At 41.9% G+C, this 26,250-nt stretch overlaps 1 protein-coding gene across 3 annotated transcripts; it reads left to right on the top strand.

Moving 5' to 3' along the window:
* The first annotated feature begins 486 nt into the window (after positions 1 to 486).
* On the top strand, positions 487 to 15,202 carry LOC148566851 (uncharacterized). Of its 3 annotated transcripts, XR_015881121.1 has the most exons (3): positions 504 to 1,627; positions 7,001 to 7,149; positions 14,595 to 15,202. XR_015881121.1 is itself a non-coding variant. In XM_088485367.1 (2 exons), exon 2 carries the CDS (start codon positions 7,480 to 7,482, stop codon positions 8,035 to 8,037), a length of 558 nt encoding a protein of 185 aa, XP_088341493.1. In that variant the 5' UTR covers positions 504 to 1,627; positions 7,001 to 7,479. The 3 variants fall into 3 exon arrangements, 1 of the variants encoding a protein (XP_088341493.1); XR_015881120.1 differs by lacking the exon at positions 7,001 to 7,149 and having other exon boundaries at positions 487 to 1,627; XM_088485367.1 differs by lacking the exon at positions 14,595 to 15,202 and having other exon boundaries at positions 7,001 to 8,037.
* The last annotated feature ends 11,048 nt before the right edge of the window (positions 15,203 to 26,250 follow it).

The following is a 26,250-nucleotide window of genomic DNA, read 5'->3' as shown; positions in this document are numbered from 1 at the left end:
AGCTAGTAGTGGCGCTGAGTCGAAGGTGGCCGGTTGGGATCCGATGGGGGAGATTATGGCAGAGGAAGAATTGGACGAGGAACAACACAAGGGCAAAATTGGAATTTTACTGTCTGAGTTGAATGAATGGAATTTTCAAATTTTAAACTGCCGTTATACTTGTGAAGATGTTACATTATTTAAGGAAAAAGGAGAATAATTTGGCAATTGGAGCTCAGCAGGAGGAAGATTCTGATTGCACTTTATCATGTAATTATGAGGAGATATGCAAAGAGTATCCAAAGGCTTATGGAAGGGGACTCATTGGGCTGGTGCCAAAAAATCCCAATTATTTGAAACAGAAGGAGGGAACACAAAAGAACAGCAAGGCCCAACGGTATGTTGATGGACTGGGGCGGGCTCAAGCGGGTAGGGTTGGATGGGCGGATCAGACGACCCAGCTGATTGGCTGGGCTCCTACCCTAACGCGTTCACTCTACGATGCACGAAGCCAATGGGGGGAGGACAAGGGAGTCCTTGGCGGGAGCGACTTACTCCCCGGTGATTATTGCGTGGCGCATGATCGTAGCAGAGTAACGCAGAGCATTGGGCGGTCGGATGGTGTCGACGAGGATGCGCGGCACACGGCAGTGGAGAGTTCGGCTGAAGTGGGGGTCGCCTGGCAGAGCAGGTGGTCCGGCTGAATGGCTGTGCAGTGCCTACTCCAGAGCACTCCTTCCAAGGTGCACGAAGCCATAGGAAGCAGATGAGGGAGTCTTGGGCGGGAGTGCTTTGCTGCTGGGTGACTGTTGTGTGGCGCACGGAACTGCCAGGGAACAGCACCGTGTTGGTCGATTAGCCGGTGCTGAAGAGGAGGAGCGGCGTACCGAAGCAGCGAGCCAAAGAAGTGGCCGTGAGGAACACGAACACGATGAGGAAAATGGGCTATCTGTTAATCAAGCAACTAATCAAAAAAGGATGAATCTGAAACAGAACGAGTTGAGAGGGAGAGAGCCGATTGGAGGAGTACAGAGACAATATGAAGGTATAGCTGAAATAGAAAACACTAACGTTCAAGAGGATGGGCAGGTGTCTGGCGATCTAATTTGTGAGATATCAAAGACAGGGGAGATGTCGTTAGTGGAGTTGGGGGAAGGATCTGGAGACGGGGAAGAAAATGAACATGAAGCTATGCACGAAGGGTGATAAACCACTATTTCATGGTTTATCTTGTGCTCAATTGAGTGGTTTTTATCAACTCTTTATCCACTTATTCATACTAATCGCATGTTTTACGTTTTTCTTCCTGATTTTGTGCTATGATTGAATACATGTTTCTTTGATCTTAAATTCACTAATTTTAATTCTCTATTATTACCATTCAATGCTTTGATATGTGTGTTAAGTATTTTCAGAGATTAAAGGGTCAACGATCTACAGAGACAATCAAAGTCGAAATTGGGAAGAGGAGTTGGCAGACAATAAAGAGGCTTGGAAACTGGCGGTAGAATCAAGAGCAGTACCATGCAGTGATGAGGAGGACATCATGGCAATCCTCCAGGAGAAAAATGAAGCTATAGCTTTGAAACAAAGACTGTCGAAGCAAAAAGAGAAAATCAGAAGAAGTCGGCCTAAAACACGCAAACAGGTGTGTAATAAAATTTACAAATGATTTTAAGCTCTTGGAATGTTAGGGGGTTGGGAGGTGTAGCGAAATTGAATATGATAGAAAAACTTCAAAAATAAGTTCAGGCTAGATATGTTGGGTTTGATAGAAACAAAAAAAGAGATAGTGAATATATATGATGTAGCTAGGATTTGGGGAAATAATAGCGCTAACCGGGAGTGTGTTAATTCTGTTGGTGCCTCAGGAGGTCTCCTGTTAATTTGGGATGAATCTGTATTTAGATTGTTGAATTCCTATAAAGGAGATAGGTGGTTATGTGTAGAAGGAGTGGTGACTAAAGATAACTTTCACTGTGCTATTTGTCTGGTATATGGGCTGCATGTGCGAAACAAAAAGCTCTTAATGTGGGAGGAATTAAGCTATATCGCAGGTTTGTGTCAAATTCCATATTGTTATATGGGAGATTTCAATGAAATTGTGCACATAGAGGAAAGAAAAGGGGCAACCAGCTTGCCAACTTTTGCTGAAGAATTCAGAAATTGGATTAACGATATGGAGTTAGTCGACTTGGCGCTGAATGATCGCAAGTATACATGGTTTAGAGGTCAGCCCTGCAGTCGTATTGACAGAAGTCTGCTTAACTTGGAGTGGTTTGATGCGCTCCCGGACACTTGTCTTAAAGGAGGATCGAGAGGCTTATCAGATCACTGTCCTTTGATAGTGGAAGACAGAAGAATTGTTCAGGGCCCAAGACCATTCCACAATTTAGACTCGTGGTTCACATATGAAGGCTTCCTAAGGATGGTGAAGGAAGAATGGAGGGGGTTGGGTGATATGCAGTTTTAAGAGAAACTGAAAGCATTGTCAAAACCTTTGAGCAAATGGCACAAGCAGTACTTTAGGGACATACCTGAAAAGATACAAAAGTTTGAGGACGAGATCAAGAAAGTGGATGATATGGTTAGCAACGATGTTCATGACGGTACAATAGAAGCAAGAAGGAAGGCACTGGTACGATATTGTGAGGTATGGTATACGAGACAAGATATACACTGGAAGCAAATGTTTAGGTCTAGGCATGCCGACGAGATAGACAGGAACACTAGATACTTCCATAATATTGCATCGGGCAGAAGAAGGAACAACATGATTGACTCATTAGTGATTAATGGAAGGTTAGTAAGGAATCATGCAAGAATTAAGGTCGCCATTAGAGACTTCTACAGAAACCTATATCACCAGGAAGCCTTGCCAAACATCAGCTTTCGGGATGGCCTAGTAAATCGGTTGGAGTTGGAGGAAGCTCAAGCACTAGAGGTGTTACCGTCGGAGGAGGAAATAAAGGATGCAGTCTGAGAATGCGAATCATCTAAGGCTTTGGGGGACAATGGTTATAACATGAACTTTATAAAAAGGGGTTGTGAGGATATTGGAGTGGAACTTACTAAAGATGTGATGAGTTTCTTTGAGACGGCAAGGTTACCAACAGATTCCAATGTTACTTGGGTAGCACTGGCTCCAAAGTTTGTGGGAGTAAAGGAGATAAAGGATCTTAGACCAATCAATATGGTTGGGTGCGTCTACAAGGTCATATCAAAAGTGTTGACAAGAAGGATGAGGATTGTAATGCCAAGGTTAGTTGGGGAATCACAGACTGTATTTGTCAAAGGAAGAATGATACATGATGGAGCGCTAATAGCATGTGAGATTGTACAGTGGCTAAAACTAAAGAAGAAGACATCAACAATCATCAAATTGGACTTCCAAAAAGCCTATGACAGAGTCAACTGGAACTTTGTTGATATGGTGCTAGAAAAGATGGGATTCAGTACAAGATGGAGGACATGGATCACAGAATGCATTAGATCAGCATCTATCTCCATAATGGTTAACGGGACACCATCAAAACCTTTTAAGATGGAAAGAGGGCTTTGGCAAGGTGACCCGTTATCACCTTTTCTATTCGTTCTAGTTGTAGACGTTTTGAACAGGATGATTGGGGAGGTGGTAACGAATAGGAGAATAGCCCCTCTCTTAGTCGGCAAGAATAATATAGAGCTATCACATCTTCAATTTGCTGATGACACTATATTATTCTGTCGGTCGGAGAAGGAAATAGTCAGAAATTACAAGAGGCTGTTGAGATGCTTTGAAGTGATGTCTGGATTGAGTATTAACTTTGACAAGTATAGTTTGATACCGGTGAATCATAGTCAGGAGTAGGTTGGTCGAATGTGTCATTTATTAGGGTGCCAGACGGCGAGTCTACCAGTGAAGTATCTAGGCATTGAGCTAGGAGCAAACCCAAGGCTAGTTAAAACATGGAAGCCAGTAATAGATAAAGTAGAGGAGAAACTTAGTTTGTGGAAAGCAAATGTGCTTAGCAAAGCAGGGAAGTTGATCCTCGTCAAGTCAGTGATTAATAGTCTGCCTATTTACTATTTGAGTTTGTATAAAATACCGGCTATGGTGGCAAAAAAAGTAATTTCACTGTAAAGGAGATTCTTTTGGGGGAAGGATGATGGGCATCCTGGGATGGCTATTGTAAAGTGGAAGTTGATACAGACACCAAAAAAACTAGGAGGGCTGAGTGTGGGAGATGCGATGATTCGTAATACCGCTTTATTGTTTAAGTGGGTGGTGGAGATTTTCTAAGGAGGATTGTTGGTGCACGAATTGTAAATCACACTTTTCACAACTCGTACCACTAACCAGCAAGTGCACTGGGTCATCCAAGTAATACCTTACGTGAGTAAGGGTCGAATCCCACGGAGATTGTTGGCTTGAAGCAATCTATGGTTATCTTGTAACTCTTAGTCAGGATATCTGTTCCGAGGGTTACCTGAAACGGTAGGTCGATCTCGGACGAGATCTTCTGTACTGGTCAGAGCTAATGTGTCCGGATGGTAAATGGCGGCCAGAGCTGTTACGTCCGACTTGCTGGGCTGGCTGTGCAGCTGATTCTTCGTCACCAGAGGGTGGGGGGTACCTACAAGAGACTCCGATGCTTAAGTTAGCATGGGTATTAAACAGGTTTTTTGTGTAGATTAGAGTATGAGTTATACTTGGGTGCTCCAGTGTATTTATAATGGTTGTAGAGTGACCTTTTTGGATAAGATAAGTTAGTTATCTTATCTTATATTTATCTTTTGAGTTGAGGTTAGCGTATCTTCAAGGGAACCGCCCTTCTCTCTGTAAGCCTGGGCTGCCTTAGGACTTGGGTCGTGTTCCTTGATTTTGGGCCCTTCTTTGGGCTTTCCTGTCGATTTGGCCGAGCTCTTTGAGAAGAGGTCGAATAGTCGGACCTAAAGAGGTCGTCGCTTTATTACTGAACATCCTGGATCGGATAGTTTGACCCAGGGTGTGAACAGTGCCCCTGCTTGAGCTCGGTCTTCTGCTTTGAGGTCGAGTCCTTGACTTCGAGCTTTCTCTAGTGAAGCCGAACTCGAGAATTTGTCGACTTCTTCATTGTAGATTTCTTCGTTTTTGAATGCGAAACGTTTTCTTCTAAAAGCGCGCGCTTTTGTATTAACGGTTTGTTCTTGGGAACGTGCGAGGGTTTAATACCTTCATTAATTGGTATTAATTGCCCCGTTTCCCTTGCCTTTATTTTGAATTTTTGCTTATCAGAAACGGTTTCTCTTCTTCATTTTTCTTTTTAACTTCTCCCTTCGTTCTCTCGCTCTCTGTTTCTGTCTTTTCTTGCGTTGCGGCATCATTCAGTGATCCGGTGATTTTGGATTTTGCCTTCTGTTTCTAACTTCTTCCGAAGCTTTCCACTTTTTCCAGGTTAGTTCCATTTGCAATTTCTTCTTTTTCGTTACTTTGTCTTTGGTTTTGTCGTGAAGCTTTGATATTTGGATGCATGTCAAAAAAGCTTGAATCTTTTTATGACCTCATGTTTGCTTGTCGCTGTAACGTGTTTTCTCTTACTTCCCTTTTCGCTTTTTCGCATATCCTTGGTATTTTCGTTGAGGCTTTCTAGGGCTTTGCATGTTCTACTGTCGCTTCTGTCTGGTCTTTTGAAAAAACTGCATCTTTGCTCATTTAATCGAAGATTGCCCCTTGGCTTTTGCCCTGTTGATAGCTTTCCCTGTTGCTGCGATATTTGTTTTGGTTTTCTTTGCTCGTTTGGGGTTTTATTTTCGATGGCTACTTCTTCTGAACATTTCGTTGTTATCTGCCTTCGTTTTTTATTTCAAACTGGTACGGTGAGTCTGGGAGGTAGCTCATTTGGATGGCCGCGTTTGATCTGTGGCTCGTGGCCTTTGTTTTGGTTGTAGAACAGAGAGGGTTTTTCTAGTGTCGAGACGTATGCCTATTTTCCTAAATCCTTGTCCTGTTAACTGCCTCCAAATGATGCCCCTGGATCCTTTTGGCATGGGTCCTGGGGTTTCCTTTTGTTGCTTGTACTGTACTAGATTATGTTGGCCGAGTTATTCTGATTTCATTTAGGACGTTTTTAGTAATCCAATCTTCTTTTCTTTGTTTGTAGGACTAGTTTGGCCATGTCTTCTCGCAATAATATTGTAGAGATGTCTTCTAAAGTGCCCGAGGGGATGTCCGATTGGCTGGACTCCCTTGTCTTAATGTGTGTCTCTGTTGTGGATGCTGAGTTTTGTATAGAGCTGAGGAAACGTCATAGGGTTTGTGGTGGCGGTGCTCGAGAGAGAGATTATGAACTTGTGGCGCCCGACTCTGACGAGAGGGTTTGTTTTCCTACTTCTGTCGAGGGGGAGTGTCCCTTTTTCTACGCCTATGAATATTTCTTCAGCCAGTTGGATGTTACTTTTCCCTTTACTGCTTTCGAGACCGACTTGTTGTGGTCGTGTAACATTGCCCCATCCTAGCTTCATCCAAATTCATGGGGCTTTATCAAGATCTTTCAGCTGCTTTGCCAAGAGTTAGGCATAACACCTTCTCAAACTCTTTTCCTCTATCTTTTTGTTTCTGCCAAGCCTGGAGCTTCTTCCAAAAAGAAAGCTTCCTGGGTTTCTTTCAGGTCGACCCAGGGGCGTAAAGTGTTTGCCATGTACGATGAGTCTTTTAAAGATTTTAAGAATTATTTCTTCAGAGTTCGTGCTGTTGAGGGGGCCCGCCCCTTTTTTCTTGATGAAAATGATGAGCCTGCTTTCCCTCTAGAATGGCAAAAGAATGTGAGAGTGTCTCACTATACATGGGAGATGCTTGACGAGGTTGAGCGGGCTTTTGTAATTGTTCTTGAAGATTTATGGGGGGAACCACCCCATCTTGATACAAAAAGGTTTTTGAGTGACCCGTCCTTGGTTTGAACTGCCTTGGGTATTGTCTGACTTGTTTCTATACTTGCTTCTTAGTTTTGCTTCCTCTATTTGTGATTGTAACCCATTACTGTGGTTGATTCTGTATTTTCAGAGATGTCAAAAAACAATGATTCCATGAAGGCCTTCAAAAAGGCAAGGAAGGCTGCTGCTGCTCAAAATATCTCGGCCAAGGTGGCAGGAGAGGGATCCTCTCAAGTTCAGGTGAAGCCGCCCGTGCCAAGTTCTCCCGGGCCAAGGAAGGTAATCCCTACTCCTCGAGTTTGACTGGCCGAGCCTCCACAGACTTCTGTCACTGCTTCTGGTGCTCCTCCCAACAAAAAACAAAAAACAATTGAGCCTTTCAACCTTGACGCTCCTGACTTTGATGCGGTGGAGTTTGTTGATCAGTAGATCGGTCCGTATGGTGCCTTCCCCATGGATGATGTTTCACTCCTTCGCCATTTAGATTTTATAACTCGGAGTAGCATCAAGATGGCGTATATGGGAGCTGCCCTGTATCGGACTGCCCAAAATCTTCCCCTTCACGCTACCAAAGCCTTTATGGAGGAGGCTAAATAGGAGTTCGATCAGATGAAGGGTTTGAAGGAGGAGCTTGAGGTGAAAGTAGCCAAACTGGAGAAGGATCTGAAGAACGAGAAGGCTAGCTCTCTTGCCCTGGTGGCTTCTATGAGGTTGGCCGAGGACACTGCGTTGAGGCATAAAGATAGTTACGTCACGTCCTATCGGGAGGTAATGCGCTTGAGAGAGGAGTTGGAGTCTGCCCGAGTTGATTACTCCGAGCTCCAAGGTCATCTGGTCGGCAGCGTAAATGCTGCTTATGACAACTTGAAGGAGCAGGTTCAAGTTCTTGCTCCTGAGCTTGACCTTACTCTCTTCATCTTGGATAACATGGTGAGGGATGGTAAGATTGTCCCTGACGACCCGAATGATGATGATGTCGGTCCTCTCTCTGTGCCTGATGCCAAAGTGTCGACTTCTATAGTTCCTCCAGCCGCGGTCGTTCCTCCAGAATTAGATCCTGATTGCCAAATTCTGAATAGGGACGATGGTACAGTGGATGCAGTGCCTCTCCAGGCTCTCCCTCTTTCACCCCGTACTGATACTGCCGAGAAGCCTTCTGATGTTTGAATGAATTATCTATCTGTTCGTGTGCGTTGCCCGGCTTGTGGGCTTTTAAACTCTTTATTTATGTTTTGCTAACTGTTGACACTTCTGAGTTGCTTGTTTAGCAACTTTATTTTGAAAAACAAAAGTAACCTCCAGGCTTTTGGGGCAGATTTTGGTGGCCTCTGAAGCTTTGTTATAACTTTATATTTTTATATCATGCTTATTTGCACTTGACTTGGCATTTTTCTGGGTTTCGAGAATGTTGGAGCCTTGCTGTTCGACCTCTTTTGTGCTTGTGGCTTTGACCCCTTTGAGGCAACAAGTAAAAAATCCTGTTTTGTTTGAGACCTTTTGTGGGGTCTCTGCCAAGTATTGCTTATTGTAGCTTTCGCACTTTTATATGGGTCGACTTCGTTATGTCGGGTCTTTCCTTATGTGGACCGACTTCGTTATGTCGTATCAAGTTACTTTGTAATCCTCTTTCTTGGACCTTGTTCAGGTCTCTTTCAGGGATTACTTTTATAACTTTTATGTTTTGGGCCGACTTCATCATGTCGGGCCCTTCCAAGTTATTTTTGTAATCCTCTTTCTTGGACCTTGTTCAGGTCTCTTTCAGGGATTACTTTTATAACTTATATGTTTTGGGCCGACTTCATCATGTCGGGCCCTTCTAAGTTATTTTTGTAACCCTCTTTCTTGGACCTTATTCAGGTCTCTTTCAGGGATTACTTTTATAACTTATATGTTTTGGGCCGACTTCATCATGTCGGGCCCTTCTAAGTTATTTTTGTAATCCTCTTTCTTGGACCTTGTTTAGGTCTCTTTCAGGGATTACCTTTATAACTTTTATGTTTTGGGCCGACTTCATCTTGTCTGGCCCTTCTAAGTTATTTTTGTAATCCTCTTTCTTGGACCTTGTTCAGGTCTCTTTCAGGGATTACCTTTATAACTTTTATGTTTTGGGCCGACTTCATCATGTCGGGCCCTTCTAAGTTATTTTTGTAATCCTCTTTCTTGGACCTTGTTCAGGTCTCTTTCAGGGATTACTTTTATAACTTTTGTGTTTTGGGCCGACTTCATCATGTCGGGCCCTTCTAAGTTAAAGTAATCCTCTTTTATAGGGTTGGCCAGACCTCTTTTCAGGATTTACTTATAACTTGGGTTGACTTGGTCCGACTTCTCAACGTCGGCCAGTCTTTAAGTTATTATTTAGCAATCCGTTAAGACCTCGTCAAGTCCTTTCTCCGGATCACTTTTGATAAGTTTTTGCATTATTCCGTTTTCATCTTTGCCGATTTGTAGAAGGCGGATTCGATCTTTGTTTGGTCGACCTTTGGATGAATTGTGTTTTCATCTCTGTTGGTCTTTATCGTGATCGTGCAGTGAATTTGTCTTTCACTTTCTGCCGATCAGTTGCTTTATAATCGGACAATGAATGTTCAGATTAATGCGTCTTAAAAACTTGTAGAATCATCTCATATATTTTATTTTAAAAGAAAATAAAAATATGTACATATAACCCATATATTTTTTATCCTTTTGGATCGGATAATTTCTGGATATCAACATGGTGCCTCGTTAAAAAACCTTTTCAGGAAAAAGAGTGCATCTCATGCGGAAATCTTTTATCATTTCTAGCTATAGTACCTTCTTAGGTTGCAGGCGTGCCACGATCTAGGAAGCTCTCGTCCGTCGAGTTCGGATAGTCTGTAGAAGCCCTTCCCGAGTACTTCTATAACTCGGTAGGGTCCTTTCCAGTTTGCTGCTAGCTTTCCTTCTCCGGGTCGAGATGTTCCGATGTCATTTCGAATTAGGATAAGATCATTTTTAGCGAAACCTCTTGGCACTATTCTTTGATTATATCTGGAAACCATTCGTCGCTTTAGTGTTTCTTCCTTGATCCGAGCTCTCTCTTGGATTTCGGGAAGTAGGTCGAGCTCTTCCCTTTGAAGTTGGGAGTTGGCTTCTTCATTGTAATAGATCACTCTAAGCGACCCTTCCTCGATCTCTATTGGAATCATTGCCTCCGTTCCGTATGCCAATCAGAAGGGTGATTCCTTTGTGGTGGAATGTGGCGTTGTTCGATATGCCCATAGGACTTGTGGGAGTTCTTCGGCCCAAGCTCTTTTTGCGTCTTGTAATCTCTGTTTTAACCCAGCCAATATGACTTTGTTTGCCGCTTTGGCTTGTCCATTGGCTTGGGGATGTTCGACGGAGGTGAACTGGTGTTTTATGTTCAGATCGGCCACCCAACTTTCTGAAGCCTGCATCTGTGAACTGGGTGCCATTCTCTGTGGTGATGGAGTATGGAATCCCAAACCTTGTGACAATGTTCCTATATAGGAATTTCCGGCTTCTCTGAGCAGTGGCGTTGGCTAGTGGTTCTGCCTCGATCCACTTTGTGAAATAGTCTACCCTTACTATGAGGAATTTAACTTGTCCCGATCCCTGGGGAAAGGGTCCGAAAAGATCAAGTCCCCATTTGGCAAATGGCCAAGGTGAGGTCACGCTGATGAGCTTTTCTGGCGGGGCGACGTGAAAGTTGGCATGTTTCTGGCATGGTGGACATGTCTTTACAAATTCTGTAGCTTCCTTTTGTAGAGTTGGCCAATAAAATCCCGCCCAGAGTACTTTTTTGGTGAGAGCTTGTGCTCCGAGATTATTGCCACAAATGCCGCTGTGTACTTCCTCTAAAACTTCCCTTGTTTTGGAGGTCGGCACACATTTTAATAATGGTATTGAGATCCCTTTTTTGTATAGGTTGTTGTTTATGATAGTATAGTACTGTGCCTCCCTTTTTAACCTCTTTGCCTCCTTTTCATCTGTGGGGAGTGTTTCTGTTTTGAGGTAGTTAATTATGGGGGTCATCCATCCTTGATCCTGAACTGTTATGGCTAGGACTTTTTCTTCTTCCGATATTGACGGGTTCTGTAGTATTTCCTGGATGAGGCTTCTATTGTTGCCCCCTGTTTTGGTGCTGGCTAGTTTTGAGAGTGCATAAGCTCGGGCGTTTTGTTCACGAGGTATGTGGCGGATCTCATATTTCCCGAGTTGTCCGAGCTGTTCCCTGGTTTTATCCAAATACTTTTTTATGGTGGGATCCTTGGCTTGGTAGCTCCCTGTTATTTAAGAGGTGACTACTTGTGAGTCGCTGAAGATGACGAGCTTTTGGGTTCCCACCTCCTTAGCCAGCTTCAAACCAGCTAGTAATGCTTCATATTCCGCCTGGTTGTTTGAAGCAGGGAATCCGAACTTGAGGGAAAGCTCAATTTGGGTGCCTTGGTTGCTTTCGATTATCACACTTGTGCCGCTTCCCGTTTTGTTTGAGGAACCGTCTATGTAAATATTCCATTCTATGGGAGTCTCCGGGGTGTCTGTAAATTCTGCAATGAAGTCGGCTAAGTATTGTGATTTGATGGCTGTCCGAGCTTCGTATTGAAGGTCGAACTCGGACAACTCGACTGCCCATTGTAGGATTCTGCCTGCTAGATCTGTTTTCTGCAATATCCCTTTTATGGGCTGGTTGGTCCTAACCTTAATGGTGTGGGCTTGGAAGTACGGGCGAAGACGTCGAGATGTTAGTATGAGTGCATAGGCAAATTTTTCTATTTTTTTGGTAGTTCAGCTCGGACCCCTGTAGTGCTTTACTGATGAAGTAGACGGGTTGTTGCCCACTTTCGTCTTCTCTGACTAGTGCTGAGGCTATTGCCCGACTTCCTACCGCGAGGTATAATATGAGTGGTTCTCCTTCTCGTGGCCGAGATAGGATAGGTGGCCGTCCCAAGAATTCTTTGAAGTCTTGGAAGGCTTGCTCACATTCCGTTGTCCATTCGAACTTCTTTCCTTTCCTTAGAGTAGCATAGAAGGGGAGAGATCTTATTGCTGATCCCTCTAGAAATCTGGACAAGGCTGCCAGCCTCCCGTTGAGTTGTTGTACTTCTTTGACACAGGTTGGGCTCTTCATATTGAGTATGGCTTTGCATTTATCCGGATTTGCCTCGATTCCTCTTTGAGTGAGCATAAAACCCAAGAACTTGTCAGCTTCTACTGCAAAGGTGCATTTTGCAGGATTGAGCCGCATGCCATGCTTCCTTATAGTGTCAAAGACTTGGACCAAGTCAGACAATAATGTCTCTTTACTTTGTGTCTTTATCAACATGTTGTCTACATAGACTTCCATGATTTTTCCAATATGGTCTGAAAAGACTTTGTTCATCAGCCTTTGATAAGTAGCTCCCGCATTCTTGAGACCAAAAGGCATCACAATGTAGCAATAATTTGCTTTTGGTGTTAAGAACGAGGTCTTTTCTTGATCTGGTGGATACATGGGGATTTGATTGTATCCAAAATATGCATCCATAAACGAGAGGTATCTATATCCGGAGGAGGCATCTACCAGAGCGTCGATACTTGGGAGCGGATAAGGATCTTTTGGGCAGGCTTTGTTGAGATCTGTATAGTCGGTGCACATTCACCACTTCCTGTTTGATTTTTTCACCAAGACGACATTAGCTAACCATAGTGGGTATACTTGACTTCTCTTATGAATCCTGCCTCCAGTAGGGCTTGTACCTGCTCTTCCACAGCTTGGGACCTTTTGGGTCCGAGCTTTCTATGCCTCTGTTGTACTGGCCGAGATCCAGGATAGACTGCTAGCTTATGACACATTAACTCGGGGTCTATGCCTGGCATGTCTGCAGCCTTCCACGCAAAGAGGTTGATATTGTCTTGTAGAAACTATACGAGTGTTTCTTTTATGTCTCCTTTTAGAGTCGTGCCAATATTGGTTGTTTTGTCCGGGATGTCTCCGATCTAGACCTTTTCTATTTCACCTTTAGGATGTTGACGGAGTTCTTCTCGCCTCTGAGCTCCACCTTGATCGTATGGAATTCTTCTCCTTTGCCTCTGAGGTTTAGACTTTCGTTATAACAGCGGTGCGTCATCTTCTGATATGCTTTTATCGTAGCTATTCCTTCTGCAGTTGGGAATTTCATGCATAGATGTGGAGTTGAAACTATTGCGCCGAGTTGATTTAACGTTGTCTGACCTATTAGGGCGTTGTAGGCTGAACTCACGTCAACCACGATGTAGTCTATTTTGAGAGTTCTGGATTGGTTTCCTTTCCCGAACGTTGTGTGTAGTGAGATGTATCCAAGTGGCTGTACTGGGGTATCTCCCAGTCCAAACAAGCTGTTCGGGTATTCTCTAAGCTCTTTTTCTTCTAAGCCGAGCTTGTCGAAGGCAGTTTTGAATAAGATGTCGGCGGAGCTCCCTTGGTCTATTAGTGTGCGGTGGACATTGGCGTTTGCCAGTATGATGGTGATGACCATAGGATCGTCATGTTCTGAGATGATACCGGATGCGTCTTCTTTAGTGAACGTAATTGCAGGGATGTTGGACACTTCCTCCTTTCCTTCGACGTGATATACCTCTTTAAGATATCTTTTGTGGGATGATTTGGAGATTCCTCCTCCTGCAAATCCTCCGTGTATCATATGAACATGTCTTTTTGGCGTATGAGGTGATCGTTCAGTTCGTCCGACCTCCTCGTCCCTTCTCCTTTTTCTTTGCTCATCGTCTCGGGTGGCCAAATAACGATCTAGTTTTCCTTCTCTTACTAACTTTTCTATGACATTTTTTAGATCAAAGCACTCGTTGGTAGAATGTCCACGGACACGATGGTATTCGCAATACTCGTTTCGGTTTCCTCCTCCTCTTTTGCCTTTGAGTGGTCGAGCTGGGGTATTTTTTCTGTGTGGCAAACTTCTTTGTACACATCCACAAGAGACACCCAAAGGGGGTGTAATTATGATATTTTTTAATTTTTTCTCCTTGTCGATATTTTTTCTTTTTGGATTCTTTATCTTTATCCCGGTAGGTGAATCCGGATTTTGAGGTTTCCCCCAGTCGAGAATTTTCTTCCATGTTGATGTATTTCTCCGCTCGTTCTTGCACTTTGTCCAAAGATGTGGGGTACTTCTTTGATATGGATTGGATAAAAGGTCCTTCACGTAGGCCATTGATGAGGCCCATGATGGCGGCCTCTGTTGGCAAGCTTTGTATGTCTAGACATGTTTTGTTGAATCTTTCCATGTAGTTCCGAAGACTTTCCCGATCTCCTTGCTTGATCCCTAGTAAGCTGGGGGCGTGTTTAGCCTTGTCTTTTTGGATGGAGAATCTGGCCAGGAACTTTTTGGCTAGGTCATCAAAGCTTGTGATGGACTTTGGAGGTAGGTTGTCGAACCATCTGATCGCTGTTTTCGTGAGAGTTGTTGGAAAGGCTTCGCAGCGAACTGCATCTGAGGCGTCGGTGAGGTACATTCTACTTCTAAAATTGCTGAGGTGATGGTTGGGATCTGTGGTGCCGTCGTACAAAGTCATATCCGGAAGTTTGAAGTCCTTAGGGATTTTGTTCTTCATGATTTCTGATGAGCGGATAATTTATACGCTTTTGGGCATTGTTTTTAGTATGTTTTTAGTATATTTTAGTTAGTTTTTATTATGTTTTTATTAGTTTTTAAATAAAAATCACATTTCTGGACTTTACTATGAGTTTGTGTATTTTTCTGTGATTTCAGGTATTTTCTGGCTGAAATTGAGGGACCTGAGCAAAAATCTGATTCAGAGGCTGAAAAAGGACTGCAGATACTGTTGGATTCTGATCTTCCTGCACTCAAAGTGGATTTTCTGGAGCTACAGAAGCTCAATTGGCGTGCTCTTAATTGCGTTGGAAAGTAGACATCCTGGGCTTTCCAGCAATATATAATAGTCTATACTTTGCCCGAGATTTGATGGCCCAAACCGGTGTTCAAAGTCAGCTCAAGAATTCTGGCATTTAACGCCAAAACTGGCACAAAAGCTGGAGTTAAACGCCCAAACTGGCACAAAAGCTGGCGTTTAACTCCAAGAAAAGCCTCTACTCGAAAATGCTTCAATGCTCAGCCCAAGCACACACTAAGTGGGCCCCGGAAGTGGATTTTTACGTCATTTACTTATTTCTGTAAACCCTAGGTCACTAGTTCATTATAAATAGGACCTTTTGCTATTGTATTTGTACCTCATGACACTTTACACGTTTCATATTGTATCTTTGACGGCATGAGTCTCTAAACCCCATGGTTGGGGGTGAGGAGCTCTGCTGTGTTCTGATGAATTAATGCAATTACTATTGTTTTCCATTCAATCACGCTTGTTTCTATTCTAAGATATTCATTCGCACTTCAACCTGATGAATGTGATGATCTGTGACACTCATCATCATTCTCACCTATGAACGCGTGCCTGACAACCACATCCGTTCTACATGCAATCAAGCTTGAATGTGTATTTCTTGGGTTTCTAATCTAAGATTGGAACCTTCGTGGTATAGGCTAGAACTATTAGCGGCCATTCTTGAGATCTGGAAAGTCTAAACCTTGTCTGTGGTATTCCGAGTAGGATCTGGGAAGGGATGGCTGTGACGAGCTTCAAACTCGCGAGTGTTGGGCGTGTGACAGACGCAAAAGGATCAATGGATCCTATTCCGACATGATCGAGAACCGACAGATGATTAGCCGTGGGGTGACAGCGTGCGTTGAACATTTTCACTGAGAGGACGGGATGTAGCCATTGACAACGGTGAAACCCAACATACAGCTTACCATGGAAGGAGCCTTGCGTGCATGAAGAAGAAGACAATAGGAAAGCTTAGATTCAGAAGCTATAGCATCTCCAAAACCTCAACCTATTCTCCATTACTGCAAAACAAGTATTTATTTCATGTTCTTTTACTTCTTACACTTACATCTGAGAATTATTGATATCCTGACTAAGAGTTACAAGATAACCATAGCTTGCTTCAAGCCGATAATCTCCGTGGGATCGACCCTTACTCACGTAAGGTATTACATGGACGACCCAGTGCACTTGCTGGTTAGTTGTGCGGAATTGCAAAAGTGTGATTGTGATTTCGTGCACAAATTTCCCTAGTGAATGGATCTTGTTCTTTGCGTGAGTTGTCCTCTGAGGTGGTTCGAGTATCTTTTGCTTTGAGATCGGCTTCAAGTTTTAGAAGTTTATCTTCTAATTCCCGGCGTCGCCTTACTACCCTTTGTAGATCCTTTCCAACTTCTCGCTGATGCTGAGTGTCTTTTTCAAGTTGCTTTAAGTGATCTTGAAGTGCTTCTATTACTCCTGGATTTGATGAGTTTTTGTCCCCGTTAGATTCCGGAGTATCTTTTAGCGTAGTGTCCGCGTTCTTGTGCGGTGTTCTATCTTCCAGACCTGAATCGTGATCGTTGTCATAGTCGTCCGCCATGGTGATGGGATGACTTCCAGGTCCCCGGCAACGGCGCCAATGTTCCGAGGGTTACCTGAAACTGTAGGTCGATCTCAGACAAGATCTTCTGTACTGGTCGGAGCTGATGTGTCCGGCTGGTAAATGGCGGCCGGAGCTGTTACGTCCGACTTGCTGGGCTGGCTGTGCAGCTGATTCTTCGTCACCGGAGGGTGGGGGTACCTGCAAGAGACTCCGATGCTTAAGTTAGCATGGGTATTAAATAGGTTTTTTGTGTAGATTAGAGTATGAGTTATACCTGGGTGCTCCAGTGTATTTATAATGGTTGTAGAGTGACCTTTTTGGATAAGATAAGTTAGTTATCGTATCTTATCTTTATCTTTTGAGTTGAGATCAGCGTATCTTCAAGGGAACCGCCCTTCTCTCTGTAAGCCTGGGCTGCCTTAGGACTTGGGTCGTGTTCCTTAATTTTGGGCCCTTCTTTGGGCTTTCTTGTCGATTTGGCCGAGCTCTTTGAGAAGAGGTCAGATAGTCGGACATAAAGAGGTCGGTCGCTTTATTACTGAACATCCCGGATCGGATAGCTCGACCCAAGGTGTGAACAATATCAATTATAATTATCAAGTTGAATTGCGAAGAATATAAGAGCATGAAATAAATACTTGTTATGCAGTAATGGAGAATATGTTGGAGTTTTGGAGATGCTTTGTCTTCTGAATCTCTGCTTTCCTACTGTCATCTTCTTCACGCACGCAAGTTTCCTCCTATGGCAAGCTGTATGTTGGTAGATCACCGTTGTCAATGGCTACCATCCGTCCTCTCAGTGAAAATGGTCCAGGTGCGCTATCACAGCACGGCTAATCATCTGTCGGTTCTCACTCATGTTGGAATAGGATCCATTGATCCTTTTGCGTCTATCACTACGCCCAACCCTTGTGAGTTTGAAGCTCGTCACAGTCATCCAATCCCTGAATCCTACTCGGAATACCACAGACAAGGTTTAGACTTTCCGGATTCTCAAGGATGCTGCCAATGGATTCTAGCTTATACCACGAAGACTCTGATTAAGGAATCCAAGAGATACTCGTTCAATCTAAGGTAGAACGGAAGTGGTTGTCAGGCACGCATTCATAGGTTGAGAATGATGATGAGTGTCACGGATCATCACATTCCTCATATTGAAGTGCGAATGAATATCTTAGATAGAAACAAGCGTGTTTGAATAGAAAACAGAAATAATTGAATTAATTCATCGAGACACAGCAGAGCTCCTCACCCCCAACAATTGAGTTTAGAGACTCATGCCGTCAAAGATACAATGTAAACGTGAAAAATGTCATGAGGTACAAAATAAAATCTCTAAAAGTTGTTTAAATGCTAAACTAGTAGCTAGGGTTACAGAAAATAAGTAACTAAGTGCAGATAGTGCAGAAATCCACTTCCGGGGCCCACTTGGTGTGTGCTTGGGCTGAGCCTTGAGCTTTACACGTGTAGAGGCTTCTCTTGGAGTTAAACGCCAAGTTGTAGCCTGTTTCTGGTGTTTAACTCTGGTTTGCAACCTGTTTTTGGCGTTTAACGCTAGAATAGGGTAAAGACTTGGCGTTAAACACCAATTTGCGTAATCAAAACTTGGGCAAAGTATGGACTATTATATATTGCTGGAAATCCCTGGATGTCTACTTTCCAACACAATTGAGAGCGCGCCAATTGGGCTTTTGTAGCTCCAGAAAATCCATTTCGAGTGCAGGGAGGTCAGAATCCAACAGCATCTGCAGTCCTTTTTCAGCCTCTGAATCAGATTTTGCTCAGGTCCCTCAATTTCAGCCAGAAAATACCTAAAATCACAGAAAAACACACAAACTCATAGTAAAGTCCAGAAATGTGAATTTTGCATAAAAACTAATAAAAACATACTAAAAACTAACTAAATCATACTAAAAACTACCAAAAAATAATGCCAAAAAGCGTATAAATTATCCGCTCATCACAACACCAAACTTAAATTGTTGCTTGTCCCCAAGAAACTGAAAATAAAAGAGGATAAAAAGAAGATAATATACTATAAATTCCAAAATATCAATGAAACTTAGCTCCAATTAGATGAGCGGGACTAGTAGCTTTTTGCCTCTGAACAGTTTTGGCATCTCACTTTATCCTTTGAAGTTCAGAATGGTTGGTATCTATAAGAACTCAGAATTTAGATAGTGTTATTGATTCTCCTAGTTCAGTATGTTGATTCTTGAACACAGCTACTTTATGAGTCTTGGTCGTGGCCCTAAGCACTTTGTTTTCCAGTATTACCACCGGATACATAAATGTCACAGACACATAACTAGGTGAACCTTTTCAGATTGTGACTCAGCTTTGCTAGAGTACCCAATTAGAGGTGTCCAGAGTTCTTAAACACATTCTTTTTTTGCTTTGGATCACGACTTTAACCGCTTAGTCTCAAGCTTTTCACTTGACACCTTCACGCCACAAGCACATGGTTAGGGACAGCTTGGTTTAGCCGCTTAGGCCAGGATTTTATTCCTTTGGGCCCTCCTATCCACTGATGCTCAAAGCCTTGGATCTTTTTTACCCTTGCCTTTTGGTTTAAAGGGTTACTGGCTTTTTGCTCTTGCCTTTTGGTTTAAAGAGCTCTTGGCTTTTTCTGCTTGCTTTTTCTTTTTCTTTTTTTTTCTGCCATTTTTTTTTCGCAAGCTTTTGCTTTTTACTGCTTTTTCTTGCTTCAAGAATCAATTTTATGATTTTTCAGATTATCAAATAACATTTCTCCTTTTTCATCATTCTTTCAAGAGCCAACAATTTTAACATTCATAAACACAAATTCAAAAGACATATGCACTGTTCAAGCATTCATTCAGAGAAACAAAAAGTATTGTCACCACATCAAAATAATTAAACTAATTTCAAGGATGCATTCGAAATCATGTACTTCTTGTTCTTTTGTGATTAAAAAAATTTTTCATTTAAGAAAGGTGATGGATTCATAGGACATTCATAGCTTTAAGGCATAGACACTAGACACTAATGATCATGTAAGAAAGACACAAACATTAATAAACATAGAGCATAGATAACGAAAACAGAAAAAAATAAATAGACAAGGAGATTAAGGAACGGGTCCACCTTAGTAAGGGTGGTGTCTTCTTCCTCTTGAAGAACCAATGGTGCTCTTGAGCTCCTCTATGTCTCTTTCTTGCCTTTGTTGCTCCTCCCTCATAGCTCTTTGATCTTCTCTAATCTCATGGAAGGTGCCATATGGTTATGGAAAATTAAAAAGCGGGGCTTTTTTCACACCAAACTTAAAATGTTTGCTCGACCTCGAGCAAAAGAAGAAAGAAAAGAGTAGAAGAAGAATAAATGAAGGAGATGGAGGGAGGTGAGTAGTTCGGCCATGTGTGGGTGGATTTAGGAGGGGAATGGTTTGAATTTGAATGGTGAGATAGGTGGGATTTTATGATGGATAGATGTGAGTGGTGAAGAGATTATGGTAAGATTTGATAGGTGAAGGGTATTTGGGGAAGAGTGTTATGAGAAGGTGTGAAGAGGAGAGAAGAAGAGGTGGGGTAGGAGGGGATCCTGTGGGGTCCACAGATCCTGAGGGGTCAAGGACTTAGCATCCCTGCTCCATTTAGGCGTGTAAACGCCCTTAGAGTGCAATCCTGGCGTTTAACGCCAGACTGCTGCTTGTTTCTGGCGTTAAACGCCAACTTGATGCTCTGTTCTGGCGTTAAACGCCAATCCTGTGCTTGTTTCTGGCGTTTAACGCCAGCTTGATGCTTCTTTCTGGCGTTAAACGCCAGTCTGATGCTTCTTACTGGCATTTAAACGCCAGTAAGCTTATCTTCCAGGGTGAACTGTTTTTTATGCTATTTTTCATTCTCTTTTTGATTTTTCAGTTGTTTTTGTGACTTCACATGATCATCAACCTAAAAAAAAACATAAAATAGTCATGGAAAATAAATAGATATAATTAAATAACATTGGGTTGCCTCCCAACAAGCGCTTCTTTAATGTCAATAACTTGACAGCGAGCTCTCATGGAGCCTCACAGATAATCAGAGCAGGGTTGGGGCCTCTCAACACCAAACTTAGAGTTTAGTTGTGGCCTCCCAACACCAAACTTAGAGTTTGAATGTGGGGGTTTTGTTTGACTCTGTATTAAGAGAAGCTTTTCATGCTTCCTCTCCATGGTTACAGAAGGAGAACCTTGAGTCCTATAGTTTGCAATGTCTGCAAACCACGAAGCTTCTTGAATAGCAAACAATTGCTCATCCGAAAAGGTTTCAGAGATCTCAGTAGGAGGGAGGGATGCTCCTGCTACTGGTTCTATCCGGGACAGGTGATCAGCTACTTGATTCTCTGTCTCTTATTTCTATATCAAACTCTTGCAGAAGCAACACCCATCTTATGAGTCTAGGCTTTGAATCCTGCTTTGTGTGTAGATATTTAAGAGCAGCATGGTCAGTGTACACAATCACTTTTGATCCCACTAAATAAGATCTGAACTTGTCAATGGCATAAACCACTGCAAGCAACTCCTTTTCTGTGGTTGTGTAATTCTTCTGTGCGTCATTCAAAACACGGCTAGCATAATAAATGACGTGCAGAAGCTTGTTATGCCTCTGTCCCAATACTGCACCAATGGCATGGTCACTGGCATCACACATTAGTTCAAATGGTAATGTCCAGTCTGGTGTAGAAATGACAGGTGCTGTGACCAACTTAGCCTTCAGAGTCTCAAAGGCCTGCAAACACCCTGTGTCAAAGACAAATGGTATGTCAGCAGCTAGCAGATTGCTCAGAGATTTTGCGATTTTTGAAAAATCCTTTATAAACTTCCTACAGAATCCTGCATGCCCCAGAAAACTTCTGATTGCCTTAACATTGGTGGGTGGTGGTAATTTTTCAATTACCTCTACCTTAGCTTGATCCACCTCTATTCCCTTGTTCAAAATTTTATGCCCAAGGACAATTCCTTCAGTCACCATAAAGTGACATTTTTCCCAATTTAAAACCAGGTTAGTCTCTTGGCATCTTTTCAGAACAAGTGCTAGATGGTTAAGACAGGAGCTAAATAAGTCTCCAAATACTGAGAAGTCATCCATGAAGACTTTCAGAAATTTCTCTACCATATCAGAGAAGATAGAGAGCATGCACCTCTGAAAGATTGCAGGTGCATTGCACAGACCAAAAGGCATTCTTCTGTATGCAAATACTCCAGATGGACATGTGAATGCTGTTTTCTCTTGGTCCTGAGGATCTATTGCAATTTGGTTGTATCCTGGATAGCCATCTAAAAAGCAGTAGTATTCATGACCTGCTAGTCTCTCCAGCATCTGGTCTATGAATGGTAAAGGAAAATGATCCTTCCTGGTGGCTGTATTGAGCCTTCTGTAGTCAATACACATACGCCACCCTGTAACTGTTCTTGTAGGAACCAGTTCATTCTTTTCATTATGAACCACTGTCATTCCTCCCTTCTTAGGGACAACATGGACAGGGCTCACCCAGGGGCTATCAGAAATAGGATAAATAATCCCAGTCTCTAGTAACTTATTGACCTCTTTCTGCACCACCTCCTTCATGGCGGGATTTAGCCGCATCTGTGGTTGAACCACTGGCTTAGCATCATCCTCCAATAGGATCTTGTGCATGCATCTGGCTGGGCTAATGCCCTTAAGATCACTTATGGACCATCTAAGAGCTGTCTTGTGTGTCCTTAGCACCTGAATTAGTGCTTTCTCTTCCTGTGGCTCTAAAGCAGAGCTTATGATTACAGAAAAAGTGTTACCTTCTGCCAGAAATGCATATTGTAGGGATGGTGGTAGTGGTTTGAGCTCGGGTTTAGGAGGTTTCTCCTCTTCCTGAGGAGCTTTCAGAGGTTCTTTTATTTCCTCTGGATCTTCCAGATCAGACTGAACATCTTTAAAAATGTCCTCTAGCTCTGATTCGAGACTCTCAGTCATATTGACCTCTTCCACCAGGGAGTCAATAATATCAACGCTCAGGCAGTCTTCTGATGTGTCTGGATGCTGCATAGCTTTGACAACATTCAACTTAAACTCATCCTCATTGACTCTCAGGGTTATCTCCCCTTTTTGAATGTCAATGAGTGTTCGTCCAGTTGCTAGGGATGGTCTTCCTAGAATGAGAGTTGCACTCTTGTGCTCCTCCATTTTCAGCACTACAAAGTCAGTAGGGAAGACGAATGGCCCAACCCTGACAATCATGTCTTCAATCATGCCTGATGGGTATTTAATGGAGCCATCAGCAAGTTGGAGACATATCCGGGTTGGTTTGACTTCTTCAGTTAAACCAAGCTTTCTGATAGTGGATGCAGGTATTAGGTTGATGCTTGCCCCAAGATCACATAAAGCTGTCTTGGTGCAATTACCCTCTAATATGCATGGTATCATAAAGCTCCCGGGATCTTTAAGCTTTTCTGAGAAGCTTTTCAGAATGACTGCACTGCATTCTTCAGTGAGGAGAACTCTTTCAGTTTCTCTCCAATCCTTCTTATGACTCAAGATCTCTTTCATGAACTTGGCATAAGAGGGTATTTGCTCAAGTGCCTTTGCAAACGGAATCTTTATTTCAAGAGTCCTGAGATAGTCTGCAAAGCGAGCAAATTGACCGATGAGCTCCTCTTGGCGGAGTTTTTGAGGATAAGGCATCTTGGCTTTGTATTCCTCAACCTTAGTTGCTGCAGGTTTATTTCTTACAGAGGTGGTTGGAAAAGCCTTTTTAGAGGAGTTGCTATCAGCACATGTGTGTGTGTCTGATCCCTCACTGGCGTTTGAATGCCAGGGTTAGAAGCTGGATTGGCGTTGGACGCCAGCTTCTTACCTGTTTCTGGCGTTTGAATGCCAGAACTGAGCTTCCATTGGGCGTTTGACGCCAGCTCCTTGCCTGTTTCTAGCGTTTGAACGCCAAAGTTGTTCTTCTCTGGGCTCTTACTGTCCTCAGAGGGATTTTGGATAATATTTTGCTCATCCTCTGTCAGTTGTTCTTTCCTTGGCTTTCTGCTGCTCTGAAGTGAGGTGTTTAATGTTTTCCCACTTCTTAATTGAACTGCCTGGTACTCTTCTGTTATCTGCTTTGATAACTGCTGTTTTGTCTGGTTTAATTGGGCTTCCATATTTTTATTAGCATTTTTAGTGTCCTGTAGCATCTCTTTGAATTCTGCTAGCTGTTCTACTAGAAAACACACTTGTTGATTGAGTTCAGCAACTTGTTCTAGAGGACCAAGTTCAGTAGATACTGCTTTGGCTTCTTCTTTTATGGAGGACTCATTACTTATGTACAGATGCTGATTTCTAGCAACTATATCAATAAGCTCTTGAGCCTCTTCAATAGTCTTTCTCAGGTATATAGATCCACCAGTTGAGTGGTCTAGAGATATCTGAGCTCTTTCTGTAAGCCCATAGTAGAAGATGTCTAATTGCACCCACTCTGAAAACATTTCAGAGGGGTATTTCCTTAGCATCCTTCTGTACCTCTCCCAAGCATTATAAAGGGATTCATCATCCTCTTGTTTAAAGCCTTGGATGTCCAGCCTTAGCTGTGTCATCCTTTTTGGAGAGAAATATTGATTCAGGAATTTGTCTGATAACTGTTTCCATTTTCTTATGCTTGCTTTGGGTTGATTATTTAACTACCTCTTAGCTTGATCCTTTAGAGTAAACGGAAACAGTAACAGCCTGTATACGTCCTGATCTACCTTCTTGTCACGCACTGTGTCAGCAATTTGCAAGAATTGCGCCAAAAACTCAATAGGTTCTTCCTGTGGAAAACCGGAATACTGGCAATTTTGCTGCACCATGACAATGAGCTGAGGATTTAGCTCAAAACTGCTTGCTTTGATGGGAGGTATACAGATGCTACTCCCATATGCAGCAGTAGTGGGGTTAGCATATGACCCCAGAGTCCTTCTGGACTGTTCATTTCCACTTAGGTCCATGATGGAGAAAGGGAGATGATGCGGATTGCAAATAAAATATTTTTTTTTGAAAATCGAAATTAAAATAAATAAAATAAAATAAATGAGAAATTGACTATAATTTCGAAAATTAGAAGAAAAAGAAATAAAAGAAAATTGAAAACTAAATTAATTAATTAAAAAGATTTGAAAAAATAAGGGGTAAAGATTTTCGAAAAATGAAGAGAGAGAAAGTGGTTAGGAAGTTTTGAAAATTTAAATGTTAAATTCGAAAATTAAATTTTGAATTTTAAATTTTTGAAATTTGAATTTTGAAATTTGAAAATTTGAATTTTGAAAAAGTCAACAATATAAGATAAGGATTTGAAAGAGATTTAAATTTTGAAAAGATTTGATTCTTAAGTTTGAAAATTAAATTTTGAATTTTGAAAGTTGAAAATTGAAATTTGAATTTGAAATAAGATAAGATAAGATTTTGAAAAGGATATGATTTTTTTGAAAAATATTTGAATTTTGAAATTTTAAAACTAAGATAGGATAAAATAAAAATTTTTAAAATAAAAATCTGAATTTTTACAAGCAATTTTCGAAAATTCAATTTAAAATAAAGAGAAAAGATATTTTTGAATTTAATGAGGAAAAAGAAAAACAATAAGATGACACAAGACTTAAAATTTTTAGATCTAATGCTCCTTATTTTTTGAAAATTTTGGAGGAAAAACACCAAGGAACACCGAACTTAAAAATTTTAAGATCAAAATACAAAGAAGACTCAAGAACATCTTGAAGATTCACAAGAACACGAAGAACAAAAATTTAAAGACTCAAAGGACTCAAGAACATAGAAAAAGAACACCAAACTTAAAATTTTTAGAAAATCAAAAATAAATTTTCGAAAATTAAATAAAAACTAACAAGAAAATACCAAACTTAAAACATGCAACTAGACTAAAACAGAAAACTCTAAAGATTAATAAAGAAAAATAATAAATTTTTGGAAAAAAAATTTTTTTGAAAAGAAAATAAAAGACTCTGACCCAAAAGACAAAATTTTCCTAATCTAAGTAACAAGATGAACCGTCAGTTGTTCAAACTCGAATAATCCCCGGCAACGGCGCCAAAAACTTGGTGCACGAATTGTAAATCACACTTTTCACAACTCGTACCACTAACCAGCAAGTGCACTGGGTCGTCCAAGTAATACCTTACGTGAGTAAGGGTTGAATCCCACGGAGATTGTTGGCTTGAAGCAATCTATGGTTATCTTGTAACTCTTAGTCAGGATATCAATTATAATTATCAAGTTGAATTGCAAAGAATATAAGAGCATGAAATAAATACTTGTTATGCAGTAATGGAGAATATGTTGGAGTTTTAGAGATGCTTTGTCTTCTGAATATCTGCTTTCCTACTGTCATCTTCTTCATGCACGTAAGTTTCCTCCTATGGCAAGCTGTATGTTGGTGGATCACTGTTGTCAATGGCTACCATCCGTCCTCTCAGTGAAAATGGTCCAGGTGCGTTGTCACATCACGGCTAATCATCTGTCGGTTCTCACTCATGTTGGAATAGGATCCATTGATCCTTTTGCGTCTGTCACTACGCCCAACCCTTGTGAGTTTGAAGCTCGTCACAGTCATCCAATCCCTGAATCCTACTCGGAATACCACAGACAAGGTTTAGACTTTCCGGATTCTCAAGGATGCTGCCAATGGATTCTAGCTTATACCACGAAGACTCTGATTAAGGAATCCAAGAGATACTCGTTCAATCTAAGGTAGAACGGAAGTGGTTGTCAGGCACGCATTCATAGGTTGAGAATGATGATGAGTGTCACGGATCATCACATTCCTCATATTGAAGTGCGAATGAATATCTTAGATAGAAACAAGCGTGTTTGAATAGAAAACAGAAATAATTGAATTAATTCATCGAGACACAGCAGAGCTCCTCACCCCCAACAATTGAGTTTAGAGACTCATGCCGTCAAAGATACAATGTAAACGTGAAA

This window comes from Arachis ipaensis, chromosome B4 (assembly GCF_059453495.1).
Source record: "Arachis ipaensis isolate K30076 ecotype BB chromosome B4, ASM5945349v1, whole genome shotgun sequence".
Classification (NCBI taxonomy): Eukaryota; Viridiplantae; Streptophyta; class Magnoliopsida; order Fabales; family Fabaceae; genus Arachis; species Arachis ipaensis.
Note: the sequence above shows the minus strand (reverse complement) of the source record. Positions and strands in the feature narration are given on the sequence as shown.